The following is an 18,342-nucleotide window of genomic DNA, read 5'->3' on the forward strand; positions in this document are numbered from 1 at the left end:
TCTCATATCTAAATGTTTGTTTTCTGGTTCCTGTCAAAAAACCAAAGATTTGAAATTTCTGTCATGAACACCTGTGAGAATCTGAGGTACATTAAGAATCCTGGCTTAAACCTTGAGGCAGGGGCAAGGCTGAAGCAAGGAATACTGACAATTTGAAGGGTGACCTGGTTGCTTTTGAAATGTAAAGGCTTTGGTGCAGTGAACACTGCCAAGAGTTCATGGGTGGGTGGGTGGGTGCCTGGTGCAATTTTGATGTATTTAATCACATGCATTCTGTACACAATAGAGCAGGATTTAAGCAGAGAGAATATGAAGACTCCAATACAAAAGAGGAGCTAACAGCAAGCCTGCTTAAGGGTGGGATGGAAGAAATACAGAGCCAACTGCAGAGGGGCCTTTGACAGAAAGGGCAGAGAGACTGAAGGAAAGTATCACAGCTGTGGAATATAATTGGACAGGGGCACCAGCTCCTCAGAGTCTTTGAAAGCCAAGAGGGAATCTCTGTCAAAACTTAACCTGATCAGGAATGCTTCACTCCTGCTTTCTCATGTGAAAAGAGAAAGTCTATGTGGAGAACTCCAAGGGGAAAACTGCAAAGCTCAAAGTGTAGAACTTCAAACTTGCTTTGGTTGTTGAACTAGAAATGGGTTTTCTTTGCGAGTCCAACTGCTATTCATTACTGCTTGGGAGCCCAAAGTCCCTACCAATCATCAGTGTGCTTTCCCCTCATGAGCTAAGTTTCTGTAACTGAGTTTTGCTTCATTAACACTGCTCTGTCATTCAAGACAGGAATGGCAGTCCTACATATATGTAGTAGTTTGAGAATTCCTCCATTAACTGGAACACATAAATAGTCATAAAAAGACAGCTATTTTAATTATTGACAATTATAGCCAATGGCCATGAATTTTGTTTGCTTAAGCCTGTTGGAGGATGTTATGGGTCAATAGTGAATCAAAGTTCAAGAATGTTTTTGAGTCCATGTCCATGTTTTAGTTATACCACATACAAATCTGTTTACGGGATGGTCCTTCAATTAGATAGGGTGAAGTGGTTGCCTCAAGTGGCAGATTCCTGGGGCATCAGCAAGTAGCAAGATAACCCCTGCTTCCACAATGCCACCCCACTACTTCTCCTGTCTCCCTCTGCCATTGTAGCAACTCTTCACTAAACGATAGCATAGCCACCACTTAGCAAAGAGATTTGGTGATCTTCTCCTTACCTCCTCTTCCTTGTTCCTGCTACCTGCCAGGGGTGTAACTATAATAGGGCAAGGGGAGACAGTTGTCTGGGGGCCCACTGCCTTGGGGGGCCCCCCAGAGGCAAGTCACATGACTGACTCCCCCAGCTGCGCACCCGCCCGGGCTTCCTTCAGTTGTATTCATCCTCCGAAACTGATGTGAGTGTTAAGACCTGGAGCTACCAGAACAGCATCCACAATTTACAAAACCTTTTAAAAATAATTTAGGATGATGTTCTATTGTGGCACATAGGTTATATACATATGTTTACTATGCTTTTTGTTACCACTATTCAGCCTCATTTAAGATTTCTTTACTTCATGAGCTGAGCTTCAGTGAGGTAGGGGGGCCCATTTTAAAATCTTGTCTCTGGGCCCACTCCAACCTTGCTACGCCCCTGCTACTTGCCTTAGCAAAGGGCACCCCACATCCAGCTCTTCTGCCTTCTTCCACTGGGTTGGTTATGAAAAGAAGAAGCAAAGGGGGAAATGAGGAATGAACAGTAGAATACTGGAAACATTCTAGAACGCATCCCCAGAATTCTGCGGAAAGAGCAGTAGAATACTTGACAAACACTCTATAGAATGTTTCCAGTACTCAACTGTGTTTTCATCTCTTCCTCTTCCATTTCTTACACCTTTGCATAACCAGCCCAGGAAGAACCCAGGGACCCCAGCTCCTGAGGGCACCCCAGCTTCAACTCTCCCTATTTTCTTCATTATCTCCCTTACTCTGAGGGGCTGCCTGGGAGAGGGGCAAAGACAGGCCCACTCTCCCCCAGCTGCACCCCTGAATCTGTCTAAAGGTCAACAAAGGGGGAAGCAGAAGATGGTGCCACCTGATGGCAGCTAGCAGTACATGAGGGCTGATACAGAGGAGAGTGTCAGGCTAGAGGTGCACAAGGGAGGAGAGAATGCAACATGGGGCAACTGGAGGCACACAAGGAACAAGGCAGAAGAGAGTGAAACTATTCACATGACCAGGAGAAATTGGGCTAAGGGAGCCTAGACGGATTTCTCCTGATTGTCTGCTGGCACGGGAACCGTGCGGCTCCCGGGAGCAAACCACCTAAAGTACCCCTCCCCTTAAAGAGGTTAGCAGAGCTGGCCCTCCGCTAACCTTGTTTGGTTGCTTGTGTGCTGCCAGGGCGTGGCTCCATGGTGCAGCAACACATGAGGAGAACCCCGCTGGGAGGCTCCAAACAGCCTCCAGGGCTCGGGGGTCCCTCTAGGATGCCCGGCGTGCTTGAGTAGGGCATCCTGGGACTCCCGGGGGCCGCACAGCCCCTGACCCCCCACAGCCCCTGCTGGCTCCGTGTCAGAGCTGGCAGCTGGGTGGGTGGCCGATCCAGCCGCCCCAGGGCTGCCCTTTGATCGTAAGAAGAGCTTCAGTGTTATGTGGAAGCAGCTAGAGGCATACAAGGCAAGAGACGTGGTGATAGCTCACAAGGGAGGAGGTGGAGGAGGGTGTCACATGGAGGCAGTTATTGCTGCCACACAGGAGGAGGTGGAGGTTTTCAGGTTTGGAAACACAATTACCGGAGGCAAACGTCCAGTGAGTGTGAGCACTATAAGTATGATCTGTTTTTGAACTGCCTTCAGCTCACGGGCGGCGGGGGGACTGTTTTCTGTCTCCAGCTTCAGTTTAGTCATCATAGTATCTACAGACACCTTTATACCACTGACACTAGCAGTCAGTCAAATGAAGACCTGTCTGGAAAAGCATTATGAGTTTTGAGTAGCACCTGCATTTCCCTTTCTTTCTGGTTACAGGAATCCATGTAACTGCTCTTTTCATAAAAATGAAAACAGAAATCAAATAGCACCAGCAAGTGAAATCATAGACTCCAGCTGCGTAGTGTTTGAAGAGGAAAGTTGGTTTTCAGAAAGGACTGTAGGCAAGATCATTACAATTTAGGTTTCACTCTTTGCTCTTCCACAGACTTTGGGGCTATTCTCATGATTAACAAAAACCGGGCTCGGAGAGTCTAGCTCAATTTTTGTTAATTGCAAGAACCACCGGGCTTGCAAGCGAGCCCGGTGGTTCTTGAGTGTCTAACCTGCTCAAGTAGCCTGCCCCTTAGCCTGGGTTTGCGGAGTGAGTTCTCCACAAACCCGGGCTATCTGCTCGTGAGTAGCTGCGGCGTGGCTCCATGCCTCGGCTACTCGCGAGTAGACCCCCGACCGGGAGGCGAAAAGCCGCCTCCCGACTCTGGGGGTCTCCCCAGTATGCCCTGTGCGCTCGCGTGGGGCATACTGGGGCTTCCGGGGGCCGCACAGCCCCCACTCCCCCCAGCCCCCGCCAACTCCGTCACAGAGCCGGCAATCATGTGGGCAGCCGATCCTGCCGCCCAGGGCTCCCTGCCCGGTCCTCTGCGGGGAAAGTGGGCTTAGCCCGCTTTCCCCGCAGTTCCAGTGAAAGCCGGTCTCATGGATCGTGAGACCTGCCTCTTTGATTTTGCACAGGTCCTATTGGCTGCAAAATGCCGTTAAGTTACTGCTGCAATATAATGCTCATAGATCTTCTGTGTGCAATTTTCAGGCAAGCAGTCTCTGGACTGTGACTTTAATCTCTTATAGTTACACAGTTTGCCACCTTGTGATTGTGTATGTACTGCTTTGGAGAAGCAGCACACAACCACAAGGCGGCAGATTGTGTAACTTAGCTTTCCCAAACTAACCTTTATGTTAGTGGACTGCAGTGAAGTGGTTGTGATGTAGTCTTGCAGAAACTCACTAAAATCAGCAGTGCAAATCAAAAAGTGAGGGTTTTTGTTGTTTTTTAAGGGTGTTTTTTTTTTAATTTGAGAACAAAGTTCTAACTGAGCAATAGAACCACAGTGTTCAACAGATCTCATGGAATGATAATTATGGTAAAAACTAATAAGACATTCAGATGACAGAAATAACTGCAGTGAGTGAATGATCAGAATTAAAAATGATGGAGACTGCAATCCAAACACATTTACTGCAAAGTAATGTACTTACAGAGGAAATTATTTCTGCATAAACATGCTTAGAATTGTACTTCATATCTTTTAAAACAAGGGGGTGATTTGCATGATCGACAAGAGTGGGTGGGTATGGGTAGCTCCAAAAAGTTTATCTTCCCTGCAGACAATCAAAGGATTGTAGTGGGAGCGTGCTTTGTGCTCCCACACAAACAGCCTGCCCTGTGAAGCACAGAGCAAGGCAGAGGGATCCAGGCTTGGGACTTGTTGATCCAGCTCCTGGAGATCCCACAATGCTTTGTACAAGTGCATGATGCATTGTGGGGACCCCCCCCAGTTACGGGTGGGTGCCTGTCACTGCTTCAGCATCTGCTGAAAGCAGCCAGTGATGGTACACAATCAGGTAAATGGGGTTAAGGGAGCACACACTCCTTAACCTTGTTTAAGAGGCAGGCTCCCTAGGTAGGTTTGCCACTGTGACGCCGGTGGGAGCTGCTCAGCTCCCGCCGGTTCTCATGGGAAGCCAAGCCTGGGCTTGGCTGCCCATGAGAACAGCCTCAAGGAATGGGGAGGGACTAGGATTACTTATAATCTTACCTAAATGAGGAGGCAATCTGGGGGAAAGTGAAGTTTTAGCGGGTAAGCTATACCACCATATGGAGAAACTCATACAAACAGTGGCTTTGAGCATGCAAGCAAACTAATAGTTCACTACAAACCATACGTTGCACTGGTGGAGACATGGAAGGTTATCTGAACATCCCAGTTATTAAATACAACTTGCTAGGGTTGAGCAAAGCTTCAGTGGCTGATTCAATTCAGAGGAAATTTGGCCCAATTTGACCATGGAAGTGTTGATTCTAGACTGAACTTGCACACCGTTAGTTCATTCCGAATCAAAGCAACCTTAGCTAAACTCAGCTGATTTACTTCTGAAGTGATTTATCTGCTTCAGCCTCCTACCCCCCTGAGGCGGTTCCCATGATCAGCGGGAGCCCGCACATGAGCAGGCAGTCTGTTTCGGGCGGCCGAAGCAGCTGCACACACAACTGTCGGCTCTGTTATGGAGGGGCAGGGGCTGGGAGGGGCTGGGAGGATTGGGGGCCGCATGGCCCCCGGAAGGTCCAGCATGCCCTGTGTGAGCGTGCAGGGCATGCTGGAGAGACCTCCAAGCCGGGAGGCTGCTTTTAAGCCTCCCGGTCGGGGGTCTACTCATGACTTGCTGCAGTGTGGAGCCGCAGCAACACACGATTAAAAAACCCAGGTTTGCAGAGCGCTTGCTTTGCAAACTTGGTTTTAGGGCTGGGGTAGTTTAGCGGGTTACCCACTGAAGAACCACCGGGTTTGCAGCCAAGCCCGGTGGTTCTCACGATGGGAGAAAATGGGGCTAGCCTCTGCTAGCTCGATTTTCTCCCATCGTGTGAATAGCCTCCCTGTCTCACTACCCAGCCCTGACCCGGGAGATATTTACTGGCATGGGCAGGTAACAGGCACACTCTGCTTTTATTTTTATCTAAGTGCAGCGAGATAGCAATGTCTTCCACAGCGTCATTTTAAAATTACTCCCATAAACATTTCCCCCCTGCAGTCCTGGGAATAGTAGTCTTTTCTGAATCTCAGCAGGGCTGCTTCATAACTCTGCATCCAGATCACATCCAAATTATCCTGCATCATCAGGGGTTTTTTTGGTGGGGGGAGGAAGTACTGGTCATACAGAGTTATATTTGATGTGGGAAACTGCATGGGTAATTATTTCGGGGTTGGGTTTTTAGGCAACCAAACCTTGTTTTTCAATTTTTATTTCTGTGATTGGGCTGACCAACATCCATGACGGGTGTAGGACATCTTGAACACTTCCATCTTGATTACACACTCTTAATTACACAGAGGGTACAGTTCTGGTTAATGCAAGTTGTGGTGTTTTTGTTTAATCAATTCCTTGATCCAGGCCAGCTTTTGAACGGTGCTTTAGTTATGTGTATTACAATCCTGGAGTTGAGGCGGGGCTAACAAACAGACAGCAGCAAGAGCACTGAAAAGTAGTCTGTACTTGCCTCTCTGTATATAATATCTATTTCATTAAACTATTAATATTCCTGATTCCACTTCACTGCCTTGTCCTTGCATACCACCACTCTTTCTCTTGGATTCTACACAAGTGAGATTACTTTAACCCTATTAAAATAGATTATACCAACTTGACTATTTCTGATAGCAGTGTCCAGATATACCTATTCTACAGTTCCAGTACACAACCACAACTGTAAAAATCAGACCAAGTACCTCATGGTGTTGCTTAAACTAATAAAAAAGCTTGCATTTACCTTCAAACGGCATCCGCAGTGAGACCTTTAGTCTTAGCAACTCAATGCCCTTAGCCACTGGAACTGCTACAAATGAAACTGCATCCTGATTCAGAATGAATTAGCTTTTGAATTTCAGCAGTGCCCTGATTCCATTTTTGTGAATGCAAATGAGGCTTCTCTGCAGTGACTCTGGGGCTCCCATGGAAGGAGGTGACATGCTGTGAAGCCTTGCTCAGTTAACCAAGGCTGAAAAGAAGCAAACTGGAGGCGACTTCAAAGTACAAACTACACCGAATAGTTCTTTCTCAATGGAATGCAAGGTAGTTTATAATGACTTAATGAACACTCCAAAAATCTGCTTGGTGGGTATGTTTCCAAAAGGTACTAATTGCATGCAGACTTAATTGAAAGGATATCTGCTGTATTCTTTGGAGGTCATCTCAAAGAGCTGAAGAACCGGGTACCGCTAAACTACAAACCTACATTGGTTTTTTACCAGTTTAACTCTAACGGCTTCCCCAAAGAATCTTGGGGATTGTAGTTTAATGAGGTCGCTGAGAATTCTCACAGAACTGCAGTTCCCTGGCGAGAGGGAGTGACTGGCAAAGCAGCTACGGTGTGGCCTGCGATGTGGATACAGAACGGGCCAAGCAAATGATGGCAATGTTGCACAATGAGGCACTGGAGAAAATAGTGACAAGCATTTGCCCCAGGAGGCTTGCCTCAGGGTGAAACCTTTAAGTGTGTCATTTTATTTCTGTCTCCCTTCCTTTGCTTTTCTTTTCAAAATAGCAGCTCTGGGGAGGAAACTGATATTTCCCCTGTGTGTTTTCTTGATCAAAAGTCACAACCCTCCCATCCCAGCCCATGATAAGCTATGCCTATTGACACCAATCACAGTTTACCTCCCAAGTCAAATAGTAGCTAGGAGGAGCAATTTTCATCTGGGAAAATGCCGTGGGTGGGGAGGGTTAATTCTCTTTAACTCCTGATCAGGATCACACATACACTGTGGCAGAAAAAAGCAAAACAAGGACACGTATGCAATTATGCATTTAATGTCCTATACAGATTGAGCATTGCTTGCCTGTACCACATAATCTGTGAAATGAAACCCAGAATCCTTTGCAATGTCACAAAGGATTGCTGAACTTCAAAAGGCACATATTTTGGATGGAACACTCATTTTGTAGAACCCTTGGAAATACTGCTGCCTCAAGCAACTGTTTGGGTGACTTACAAATGCCAGGCTGGCCCTGGTTGTCTGTGTGAAAAAAAAAAAAAATATGGGAACCTGACTGGTTTGTCATTGACTTCCTTCCTCTCTGCTACAAGCTTGGTCTCTGTACGAGTATTTATACGGCAAACATAAAAGGCTCCAAGCAATGCAAATGAAAGGTTCATTTTGAGAAACAAACAGAAATAAGAGAGGAACATTACAGAAATGTAAATGTCACAGAAGTCGCTAGTGGGCTGGTGAGTTAGTTCTGATGATTCACAGGTCTGTGTTCACCCTCCCCAGGCACCCTCTCCTGAGGCGGCATTGAAACAACAACATTTCACCTTCAGAGCATGCTTGCCATTTCTGCCTCCATTTGCAAATGCAATTGGACAGAAACGTGTCAGCTTCTCATCTACCAATTCCACCCTAGTGCCATTCTGGTTAAATTAGATGTCAGTCAGCCAGCCTGTGCTGTTTACCTTTCTAACAGGAAGCCCGTTTCTCCTTAGAGAAATTGTTGGCACTGCTGATGTGTCCATCCTGTGAGACTTTTTTTTTTAATGGGCCAAAAATTAATGGGACACAAGAACAAGAAATAGAATACAGCTGTGGGCAAACTCTCATCACCATTTTTAAAATCCTCACCAAAATATTGTCATGATGTTTTAGGATCCTTCTGAGACTGTTAAACTGAGGCTACTGAAAAACAGATAGAACTAATAGCCTTCTGGCTACAGAGTTAGGGCAAAACTACATATTAAGATAACTGCATTATTGAGAGGTGCACTTAAGGCTGGAAATGTCTTTTCGTTATGAAAAAGCAGCCCAGCAGATCACTGTGATGCATGGAGAGGAAGTTAACCCTCCCCTCCCCAGCCATTTCCCATTAGGAACCCAACCCAGGGGTGTAGCAAGGTTGGAGTGGGCCCAGAAACAAGATTTTAAAATGGAGCCCCCCACCCCGCTCACTGAAGCTCAGCTCATGAAGTAAAGAAATCTTAAATGAGGCTGAATAGTGGCAACAAAAAGCGCGTGTGTGTGCCACAATAGAACATCATCCTAAATTATTCTTTTAAAGGTTTTGTAAATTGTGGACAATGCAAGTCATTTAATGGTACTAAAGAAAGACATGCTGTTCTGGCAGCTCCAGGTCTTAACACTCACATCAATTTCGGAGGATGAATACAACTGAAAGAAGCCCGGGCGGGTGCACAGCTGGGGGAGTCAGTCATGTGACTTGCCTCTGGGTGGCCCCCCAAGGCAGTGGGCCCACAGACAACTCTCTCCCCTTGCCCTATTATAGTTACGCTCCTGCAGGAACCCCTTAAAACAGCCCCCCTTGATCCTCTATTAGAAGCTGTCTCAGTACATTGTCTGTTACTTTACAGAAAGTTTCATGGTGGTTCTTTGTGTGATGCTCATGCGTGCAAATAAACAGGCAGGAAATTGTGAGATAATTTCAGCAAGTTTTGCTACCTCCTACAGCTCAGCAGCTAAAACTCACTTCATTGTCTTTCTCAATGTACCATCACATGTTGCCAATGTCCAAGGAACTGTCCAAGTGGATACTCCATGATATTCTCATAGACCCGTTACAACTCTGTGCAATCAAAACTATCTATCCAAATAGAATTTTGTCAGCTTTCAGAATAACAGCTAGAATCTCCACTACTTTGTGAAGGGTTAATATTGTAGCTGAATACATTTTTTAACCCACCCACCCCACATTTTCACAATGCATCTCATGCCCGCTTCATCTCATTTTATCCAGGACTTTGAGGTCAGAATGGGTAAATCCATTGTATTTAACGTGAGCCATCTGCAAATCTGCTGAATGCTTGTGAATACATCAGATTTCCACATCATTACAATGAAGATGAGACCATAAAGTCCTTGAAGGAATTGCCTGAAGCAAAGGTCCGTGAAGGTGAGCACTTGCATTGCACCCAACTCAATAAGTGAGTTAGGTGATGTTATTTTTCTGAGTCTTAAAGGCAATATACAGAGCTGTCCTTGCCTAGGGATATGCATATTCATTTCCCCCATACCACTGTAGAATCAAATCAAACAGGATTTTTGATTTTTTTAATTTTAGGATTTCTTAAATATGTACAGTAACAAAAGTGAAACTATATTCATCAACATTCCTCCACCCTGTTGCTCAAATGGCCCATTTTCTCTTCTCTCTTCTCCTCTTTCAAAATATTTCAAGCTCACCTTCACAACTGAATGTAAGCTCAAAGAGACTTACATTCAATTTCAAAAACAATTCAACACAAGTTGTTCTAGTGAGAACTAATCTGCTTACTTTTCTTTCACTATCCCTACAACTGTACCACATTTGGTCTAAATTGGTTCCTACTTGCTCCTCAAACATTCATGTGTCCACCATCTCGAATCAGAGTGGATGACATCAATAAAACGTACACCCTTGAGCCATCCCAATGTGTCCCTACACTTGTAGTGAATTTGGTTCAAATTGGTTAGGCAGTTCACTAGTTAGCCCAATTGCAACTCAAATGTTCATATGTCTGCAATCTTGAATTGGTGTTGCTGACATAATTACAAACTACACCACTGAGATGTCCCTATGTGTCACTCACTAGGTTAGATGGTCCACAAGTTATACTCATATACACCTCAAACATTTACATGTTCACTAGCTTGAATCGGAGTGGATGGCATAATCACAAACTACAGGTGGACCTCATTACTCTCAGATTCGTTATCTGTGGTTTCAGGTATCTACAGTCCAGAAAATGACACCTGACCTTGGCATACATGGTGGGGGGACATGTTGACCTCATGTATCTATGAGTCAGGGTGACAGGAAATGACCATGGAGGTTACCATTTTAGGAATCGAAGCCACAAAATGGCTCCCATCAACAAACCAAAACAAACCTGTAATTTTTGACTGATTTTCAGTCATTTTCGGCCAATTTTTGGCACAGTGCGACTTGTGGGGAACATCAGAGACAGGTAAAGAGCCCCACCCCATGAAAATTGGCTGATTTTTGGCTGTTTTCAGCCAAAATGACCAACTGGGAACCTACCCCTCATGATCCCATAGGTATCAATGATCCGATATTTGTGGTTTCCATATCCACAGTACAGCCTTGTAATGGAACCCCTGTGAATATCAAGCTCCACCTGTACACCATTGAGGCATCCCTATGTGTCCCTACAGCTGTGGCAAATTTGGTCCAAATAGGTTAGGCAGTTCACAAGTCCAAATCGGTTACGCAGTTCACAGTTCACCTCAAATGTGCATGGGTCCACCATCTTGAACTGCGGTGGATGACATCATCACAAACTATGTGTCTGAAGTGTCCCTATGTGTCCCTACAATTGTACCAAATTTGGTCAAAATTCGTTCCCACTTACACCTTAAGTGTTCATATGTCCACCAACTTGAATCAGGGTGGATGATATCATTACAAACTACATCCTTAAGCCATCCCTATGTGTCCCTACACCTGTAGCAAATCTGGTTCAAATCAGTTAGGTGGTTCACTAGTTAGCCCAATAGTGCCTTAAATGTTCACATGTCCACCATCTTGAATTGATGTGGCTGACATCATTACAAACTACACCATTGAGATGTCCATATGTGTCACTCACTCAGTTAGATAGTCCACAAGTTAGACTCACATAGACCTCAAACACTTACATGTCCATCATCTTGAATCGGGGTGGATGACATCATCACAAACTACACCATTGAGGCATCCCTATGTGTCCCTGCAGCTGTAGCAAATTTGGTTTAAATCGATTAGGCAGTTCACAAGATAGCCCACTTATGCCTCAAAAGTTTACATGTCGGCTATCTTGGATCAGGTGGATGATATCATCACAAACTTTGCCGTTGAGGTGTCCCTATGTGTCCCTACAACTGTTCCTGATTTGGTTCATGTTGGTCCAGGCATTGTGAAGTTTATGGGTTGGATGTACACACGGACAGACACACAGATACATGGATGGACACACATGAAATGCCAAGTGATCTCATAAGCCTACTGAAAAGTAGGCTAATAAACATAGATTAAAATCCAGTAATTACAGCAGAGTATATAAAAAACCCGTCAGCAGAACAGCATACCGTTACTGAGCCTCCATAAAATTATCTATAGATTTTTTGGTTGCAAGTGGCTCTTGAATAAGCATCTACTCTCAGAAGGTACGATTATAGTCACACTTCTTAGGGTATTCATAACAGTTAATCTATGCCACTGTCATGCCACAGTGGGGCAACCACAGAGAATGGCAGATATTCTTGTATTAAGGGAACCAAAGGAGATCCTTTGAGATGACTTCAAAATACATCTACCATTTATGTACAGGAGAGAGGGGCCAGGATTCAGAGAGGCCTCTTGTGAGTGCACACATCAGGTGGAAGATAACCTTTGGTTCTGCCCTTAAATTTGTTTTCCCCCAGTGACAAAACACTTGTGTTTTTTTCCAGTGACAAACACCTCTGATCTCTGGAAGGCCTTTCAGGGCCCTGCAGAGATATTGCTGCTGGAAGGAAGAGCTGAAAAGCCCCATGGGCACACAAAATACAGTATAGTGTATGGTGCACAGAATTTTGGGTCCTCGACAGACAGGATAGGTGGAAATGGTTGAGTGTGGTTGATTGCTTCATACTCTCTCACTGCCTAGACACTTTTAAAAACAAAGTTTCTGCATCTGGAGCTGAGGCTGAGTATCCCCATTTCCCTCAAGCGGTATTTCCCATTACTTTTTTAAAAAAAGGCTTAAAATTCTGTAGATTTAATGCTTCTCCAAATGCTATTTAAAAATAATCATTTTAAAGTTTTTATCAGCATGGCAATTCTAATGATCTAGAAGCACATCTCAAACTATAAAATGTGTTATTTCTCATGTTGTACAGAAGTATAAAAATACTGCTAAGCACACTGCTGACAGATCTTGATAAGAGAAATACTGGGAAGTTATTTTTTTTTTGTTTTTTTTAAAGAAGAGCTTATTTAGCTGTGCTTCAGTGCATACAGAAAATTACAGGCTATTTTTAAATATACATTTCATACGTTCCAGCTTATGAAACAACTTTGGGTTTCTAATTCTCTTAATAATAAATGTTGAGTTTGGAGTGTGGAATTAATTGGAGATCCTAATCTTGCTAGTGATGAATAGAAATGATTTCTTTTTTTCCAGGGGAATTAGTGCTGTATTCTCACGTCATTGTGTGAAAAGTCCAGATTTCTAATTCCAAACATATCCCATCATGAGAAATGCTATTGGCTTTAATGGAACATGCTTGTTAGAGTGTTTAGGACAGTGACCAGTTACTATTGCTCTGAGAGCCATTTCACAGATTTCACAGGAATGCTCAGCAGTGTTCCCTCTAACAGAGATTCCCAGATGTTGTTGACTACAACTCCCAGAATCCCAAGCTGCAACAACATCTGGGAATCCCTGTTAGAGGGAACACTGATGCTCAGCACAGGGTGTAGCAAGGTTGGAGTGGGCCCTGGGACAAAATGAGTGCACCTGTATGAAACACATGTTGGCAAACATTGTGTCATAGTCACACTTATTTAGCACACTTATATTAAAGACATGTGGACCTTTGTGGAGCAGTGGTAGTTCAGTGGTTGAGCACATATTCTGCATACAGAATGCCTGAGGTTCAACATCTAGCCTCTCCACTGGGCTGGGCATGGCCTCCTATCGGAAACTCTGGAGAGCCATTGCCAGTCAAAGCAGATAATGCTGACTTAAATAAGGAGCAATAGTCTAAGCGTGGTGTAGTGGTTAGAGTGCTGGACTAGGACCGGGGAGACCCGAGTTCAAATCCCCATTCAGCCATGAAACTAGCTGGGTGACTCTGGGCCAGTCACTTCTCCACCTACTTCACAGGGTTGTTGTGAAAGAGAAACTCAAGTATGTTGTACACCACTCTGGGCTCCTTGGAGGAAGAGCAGGATATAAATGTAATAATAATAATAATAATAATAATAATTTATTCATTATAAAATGTTATACATCACCCTTTTCATGCTTCGTTCCAAGTGTAGTATGTAAATGTGTTCGCAGGCTCCATCTTGTCCTATGCACATCCATTACATGCCTGAACAGAATCCTCAGGGTTCTTCTATAGGCATGGAAATTCTGTTCGGGTGTTCAAGCAAATATGTGTAGGTCGGGAGAGGAGATACCCATCCTCCTCACATTCAGATCTGGATGCTGTATTCGCAATCTGGATATCTGTACCTGTATAGTATCCATAAAAGAAGGCTTATCAGCCCCCCCCCAACCCCACCACACCCACCCACCACACCCACGCACACTGACATGCCCTGAAACCTCCCCTTCTCTGATCACCATGTTTACAGCATTGGTCTGAATAAACCAAAGCTGCACTGGAGGAGAGATTTTCCTGTGACTGCAAATGCCGGTGCCCAAGCATATGTCTCTTCAGGCAAACACTGTACTCAGTCACTAGCAGCTCACATCAGTAGGGGGGCAAGGTGAATAGGTGTGCTCTCATGGATCCTGGTTTACCACCAGTGTTCTAAGAGAGATGCAGACCTGCTGCTGTCTTCTACTTCAAACCAGGTTGGTGCTGATTGTGGAGGCAGGGCATCTCCATGCCCACTATAACTTTTCTTATACATTTCCCATCATTTCCGATGGGAGCAAAATCAGAATAGTGATGCTGCTGCATTGAGTAGGCATGGAGGTGCCCTGCCTCTGCAAACAGTGCCTGCATGCTTTTGGGTAGAATGCAGTACTGTGTGTGCATTCCACTTAGAATGATGGTGGGCTGTACGATATGTAAGGGCCTGTAAAGGTAAAGTGTGCCGTCAAGTCCATTTCGACCCCTGGAGCCCACACAGCCCTGTGGTTTTCTTTTGGTAGAATACAGGAGGGGTTTACCATTGCCTCTTCCCACGCAGTGTAATATGATGCCTTTCAGCATCTTCCTATATCACTGATGCCCAATATAGTACCAGTGGTGATTCAAACTGGCAACCTTCTGCTTGTTAGTCAATCATTTCCCCACTTCTCCAGATAAATATGGGAGGACCCCACCCACAGGTTATCAGCAATATTAATGCTGACAATGCCAACCATCTGGTTCGTGAAAGCCTGTGTGGAGCTCTTTATCAGACTATTGTCTTATAATGGCACAGATTATTTCTATAGGTTTTTGAAGGAAAAAGATAATAAGGTCATTCACATGACTGTTTTTGGTGGGGCTGAAGTGCTCTGTGGTGGTGGTGGGGGTACAGCCTATCTTTCCCACCCCCCACTAGCCCATGTAGGGTTGGTTGTGAGAACCACCAGGTTTGGTCCCAGTCCCGGTACTCCTTAACCGGGTAACCCAGATTTTGTACCTTGGCTAAAAGTGAGGGAGGAAGGCACATGTGTGCCCTCCTCCCTCACTGCCTGGTCATGTGGAAGCTCAGGCATCTGGGTAGAGCTGGCCATGAGAACAACCTCAGTGAATTTTTGCTTGAAATGTAGGTCATAAATGCCATCATCACATAAATGCCATCATCACCTTCATGGCTATAAGCCAAAAGCCAGCATGAGCCCTTTTCAGGTAACTCTGAATGCAACTCTGAATGCAACTCTTTTCAGGTAACTCTGAATGTAACTTTTCAGGTAACTCTGGATGTCACTCTGAATGCAACTCTGAATGTAACTCTGAATGCAACTCTGAATGTAACTCTTTTCAGGTAACTCTGAATGTAACTCTTTTCAGGTAACTCTGAATGCAACTCTTTTCAGGTAACTCTGAATGTAACTCTGAATGCAACTCTGAATGTAACTCTGAATGCAACTCTGAATGTAACTCTTTTCAGGTAACTCTGAATGTAACTCTTTTCAGGTAACTCTGAATGTAACTCTGAATGCAACTCTTTTCAGGTAACTCTGAATGTAACTCTGAATGCAGCTCTTTTCAGGTAACTCTGAATGTAACTGAATGCAACTCTGAATGTAACTCTGAATGCAGCTCTTTTCAGGTAACTCTGAATGTAACTCTGAATGCAACTCTGAATGTAACTCTGAATGCAACTCTGAATGTAACTCTTTTCAGGTAACTCTGAATGTAACTCTTTTCAGGTAACTCTGAATGTAACTCTGAATGCAACTCTGAATGTAACTCTGAATGCAACTCTGAATGTAACTCTTTTCAGGTAACTCTGAATGTAACTCTGAATGCAACTCTGAATGTAACTCTGAATGCAACTCTTTTCAGGTAACTCTGAATGCAACTCTGAATGTAACTCTGAATGCAACTCTGAATGTAACTCTGAATGCAGCTCTTTTCAGGTAACTCTGAATGTAACTCTGAATGCAACTCTTTTCAGGTAACTCTGAATGTAACTCTGAATGCCCTTTTCAGGTAACTAAGGGCTGAATGTGATATAATTGATTAACTTATAAAACTAATCTAGTCATGCTGAAAGGTTTAAAACACACAATATGATAAAAAGTTAAGAAGGAATTTCCTCCCCAGCTGAAACCGTTACTTAAGTAGGAACAAAGTACAATTAAGTTTACACAGGAAATGAAATGAGAAGATACTGTTATCATGTATTAAAGAGATTACTTGCCTATGTGATCTGTAATGTATAAAAATCTGTTGTAAATGATGATCGGGGTTCTGGAATTTGGGCACTAGCCAGCCAGAACCTTTGCTTCTGCAGAGCAAATAAAGCCTTTTTAAAACTTCTCCGCTGGTGATGTTCTTTGGCTCGCTGACCCAGTAAAAGAACCATTTGGATGGTATAGCAAATGCATGTGGCAGGAAGGACTGTGGTGGCATAATGCATCCAAGGCCTCGACATGTCGTCCAGTAGACTCCTAAACAGAGCTTCTCGGCATGCAAATTGTTCATGAGGAGGCTGGTCTGCATGGTCAGGGACTCTGCTTTTTTGCAGCTGGAAACCATGCATGTTTTGGTTGAACAGATGCACTGTTAGAAAGGGATAGCGCCCCCAAGCTGTAGTGTACTGGGGGGGGGAGCAGGGTATAAATATTTTAAATAAAATAAAATAAATCATAAATAAAGTATAAGGTGCACTTAAGCCCTCCTTATAGTACGTACACTGAAATTTAAATGTGTATTCTTTCTTTTGGCCGGTGTAAGCATATAATCCATGGGGCTGTTCACACGATAGTAGAAAATTGTGAGAACCACCGGGCTCGGCTGCGAGCCCGGTGGTTCTTGAGTGGGTAACTCACTCAAGTAGCCCGCCCCTTAAACCGGGTTTGCGGAGCGAGCACTCTGCAAACCAATTTTTTTAAAATCGTGAGTAGCTGCAGTGTGGCTCTGCGCCACAGTTACTCATGAGTAGACGCCCGGCGGGAGACTGAAAAGCAGCCTCCCGGCTCAGGGCTCTGCTCATTATGCTCTGCGCACTCGCAGGGGGCATACTGGAGCTTCCGGGGGCCGCGCTGCCCCTGAACTCCTCAGCCACTGCCAGCTCCGTCACGGAGCTGGCAATCATGTGGGCGGCCGCTCTGGCCACCCAGGGCTCCCGACCTGATTGTCTGCAGGGAGAGTGGGCTTAGCCCGGTCTCCCTGCTGAGCTTCCCAAACCGGGTATCACTGATCATGAGACTCGGCTCCTTGTCTTTTCTAATGTGAGATTAATTTGAGTTATTCTCTAATGACACTAAATTTGCAAATAATGTCCCTGTCTTTTTACTCTATTCGAATAACTGCTGTTATAATAGAGCATTGTTTACTGCACTGTGCATGCTCATTAGCTTTAATTTATCCCTAGCAGCATCTAACAATAGCTTGGCTCTTGATGAGTTGTCCTTTTTATGCATTCTCCCCACTTTACTATGTTCATTAGCATTACCTGGCATTGACCTTACACACACAGTTATTTGGTTAGCAGCCCATCTCTCCAAAAATCTTTTGCCACTAGTCTTATATTGCCACCAGTAGAACCTGGTCTACTTTCAAAATAGCTCAAAATCTATAAGGTGTGTGTGTGTGTGTGTGTGTGTGTACACACACACACGCACACATGCATGCATATAATACACAGAGAGAGATTGGAAATAGACTTCCTTAAATGCTCACTTTCTATGTTCATGAAAGTTCTTGCAGCTACAGTCCTATATTTATACAAGAACTACATGACAAATTGGGCATATAGACTACTCTGAAAGTTGCATCCCTGAGGTTAAGCTATGGCCATGGCAAACAACTAGATGAAGGAAAGCCTGGGAACTCATGTAGGCTGCTCTAAGCCCCTCCCCCAGTGGACTGCAAAAATAACCGATAAAAGTATATTTATGTCAAGTACGGACTTGTGATTTTATTCATAATTTCCATGTTGGTTTCAGAAACAATTAGTCTACATCTCTGAGTCACACATTTTATTCCCTATGTAAATGCAGACTTAGCTCAAGCCCACACTATGCCTGGTGTGCATTGCTACTTCCAGGTGAAACTGGCAGGATGGAACAGGTGAGGTGACCAGAGGCAGCAAATTGGTGCAATTTGTACCCACGCCATTCTACCACCTGAAGCAAATATTACTTAACCAGCCTTAAGCATCCAAAGCCAAAAGTAACTCCTACATCTAAAAATATACATGCAGAAGCTATTCACACGTGCATGCAAAAC

General features: G+C 44.4%; 1 protein-coding gene across 2 annotated transcripts in view; it reads left to right on the forward strand.

Annotated features, from left to right (window-relative positions):
• The window catches only part of MSH4 (mutS homolog 4), a 169,046-nt gene extending 152,629 nt beyond the window's left edge, over window positions 1-16,417 (forward strand). The window contains exons 20-21 of one of the 2 annotated variants that reach the window (XR_008306061.1): window positions 9,491-9,646; window positions 12,184-16,417. Coding sequence is in view for 1 of the 2 variants with exons in the window: in XM_053245110.1 (XP_053101085.1) it covers window positions 9,491-9,553 (63 nt within the window). In the remaining variant the exon portion in view is untranslated. Of the gene's footprint in view, window positions 1-9,490; window positions 9,889-12,183 lie in introns of those variants that run through there. The other variant, XM_053245110.1, reaches the window with a different exon arrangement.
• The last annotated feature ends 1,925 nt before the right edge of the window (window positions 16,418-18,342 follow it).

Source organism: Hemicordylus capensis, chromosome 4, assembly GCF_027244095.1.
Source record: "Hemicordylus capensis ecotype Gifberg chromosome 4, rHemCap1.1.pri, whole genome shotgun sequence".
Classification (NCBI taxonomy): Eukaryota; Metazoa; Chordata; class Lepidosauria; order Squamata; family Cordylidae; genus Hemicordylus; species Hemicordylus capensis.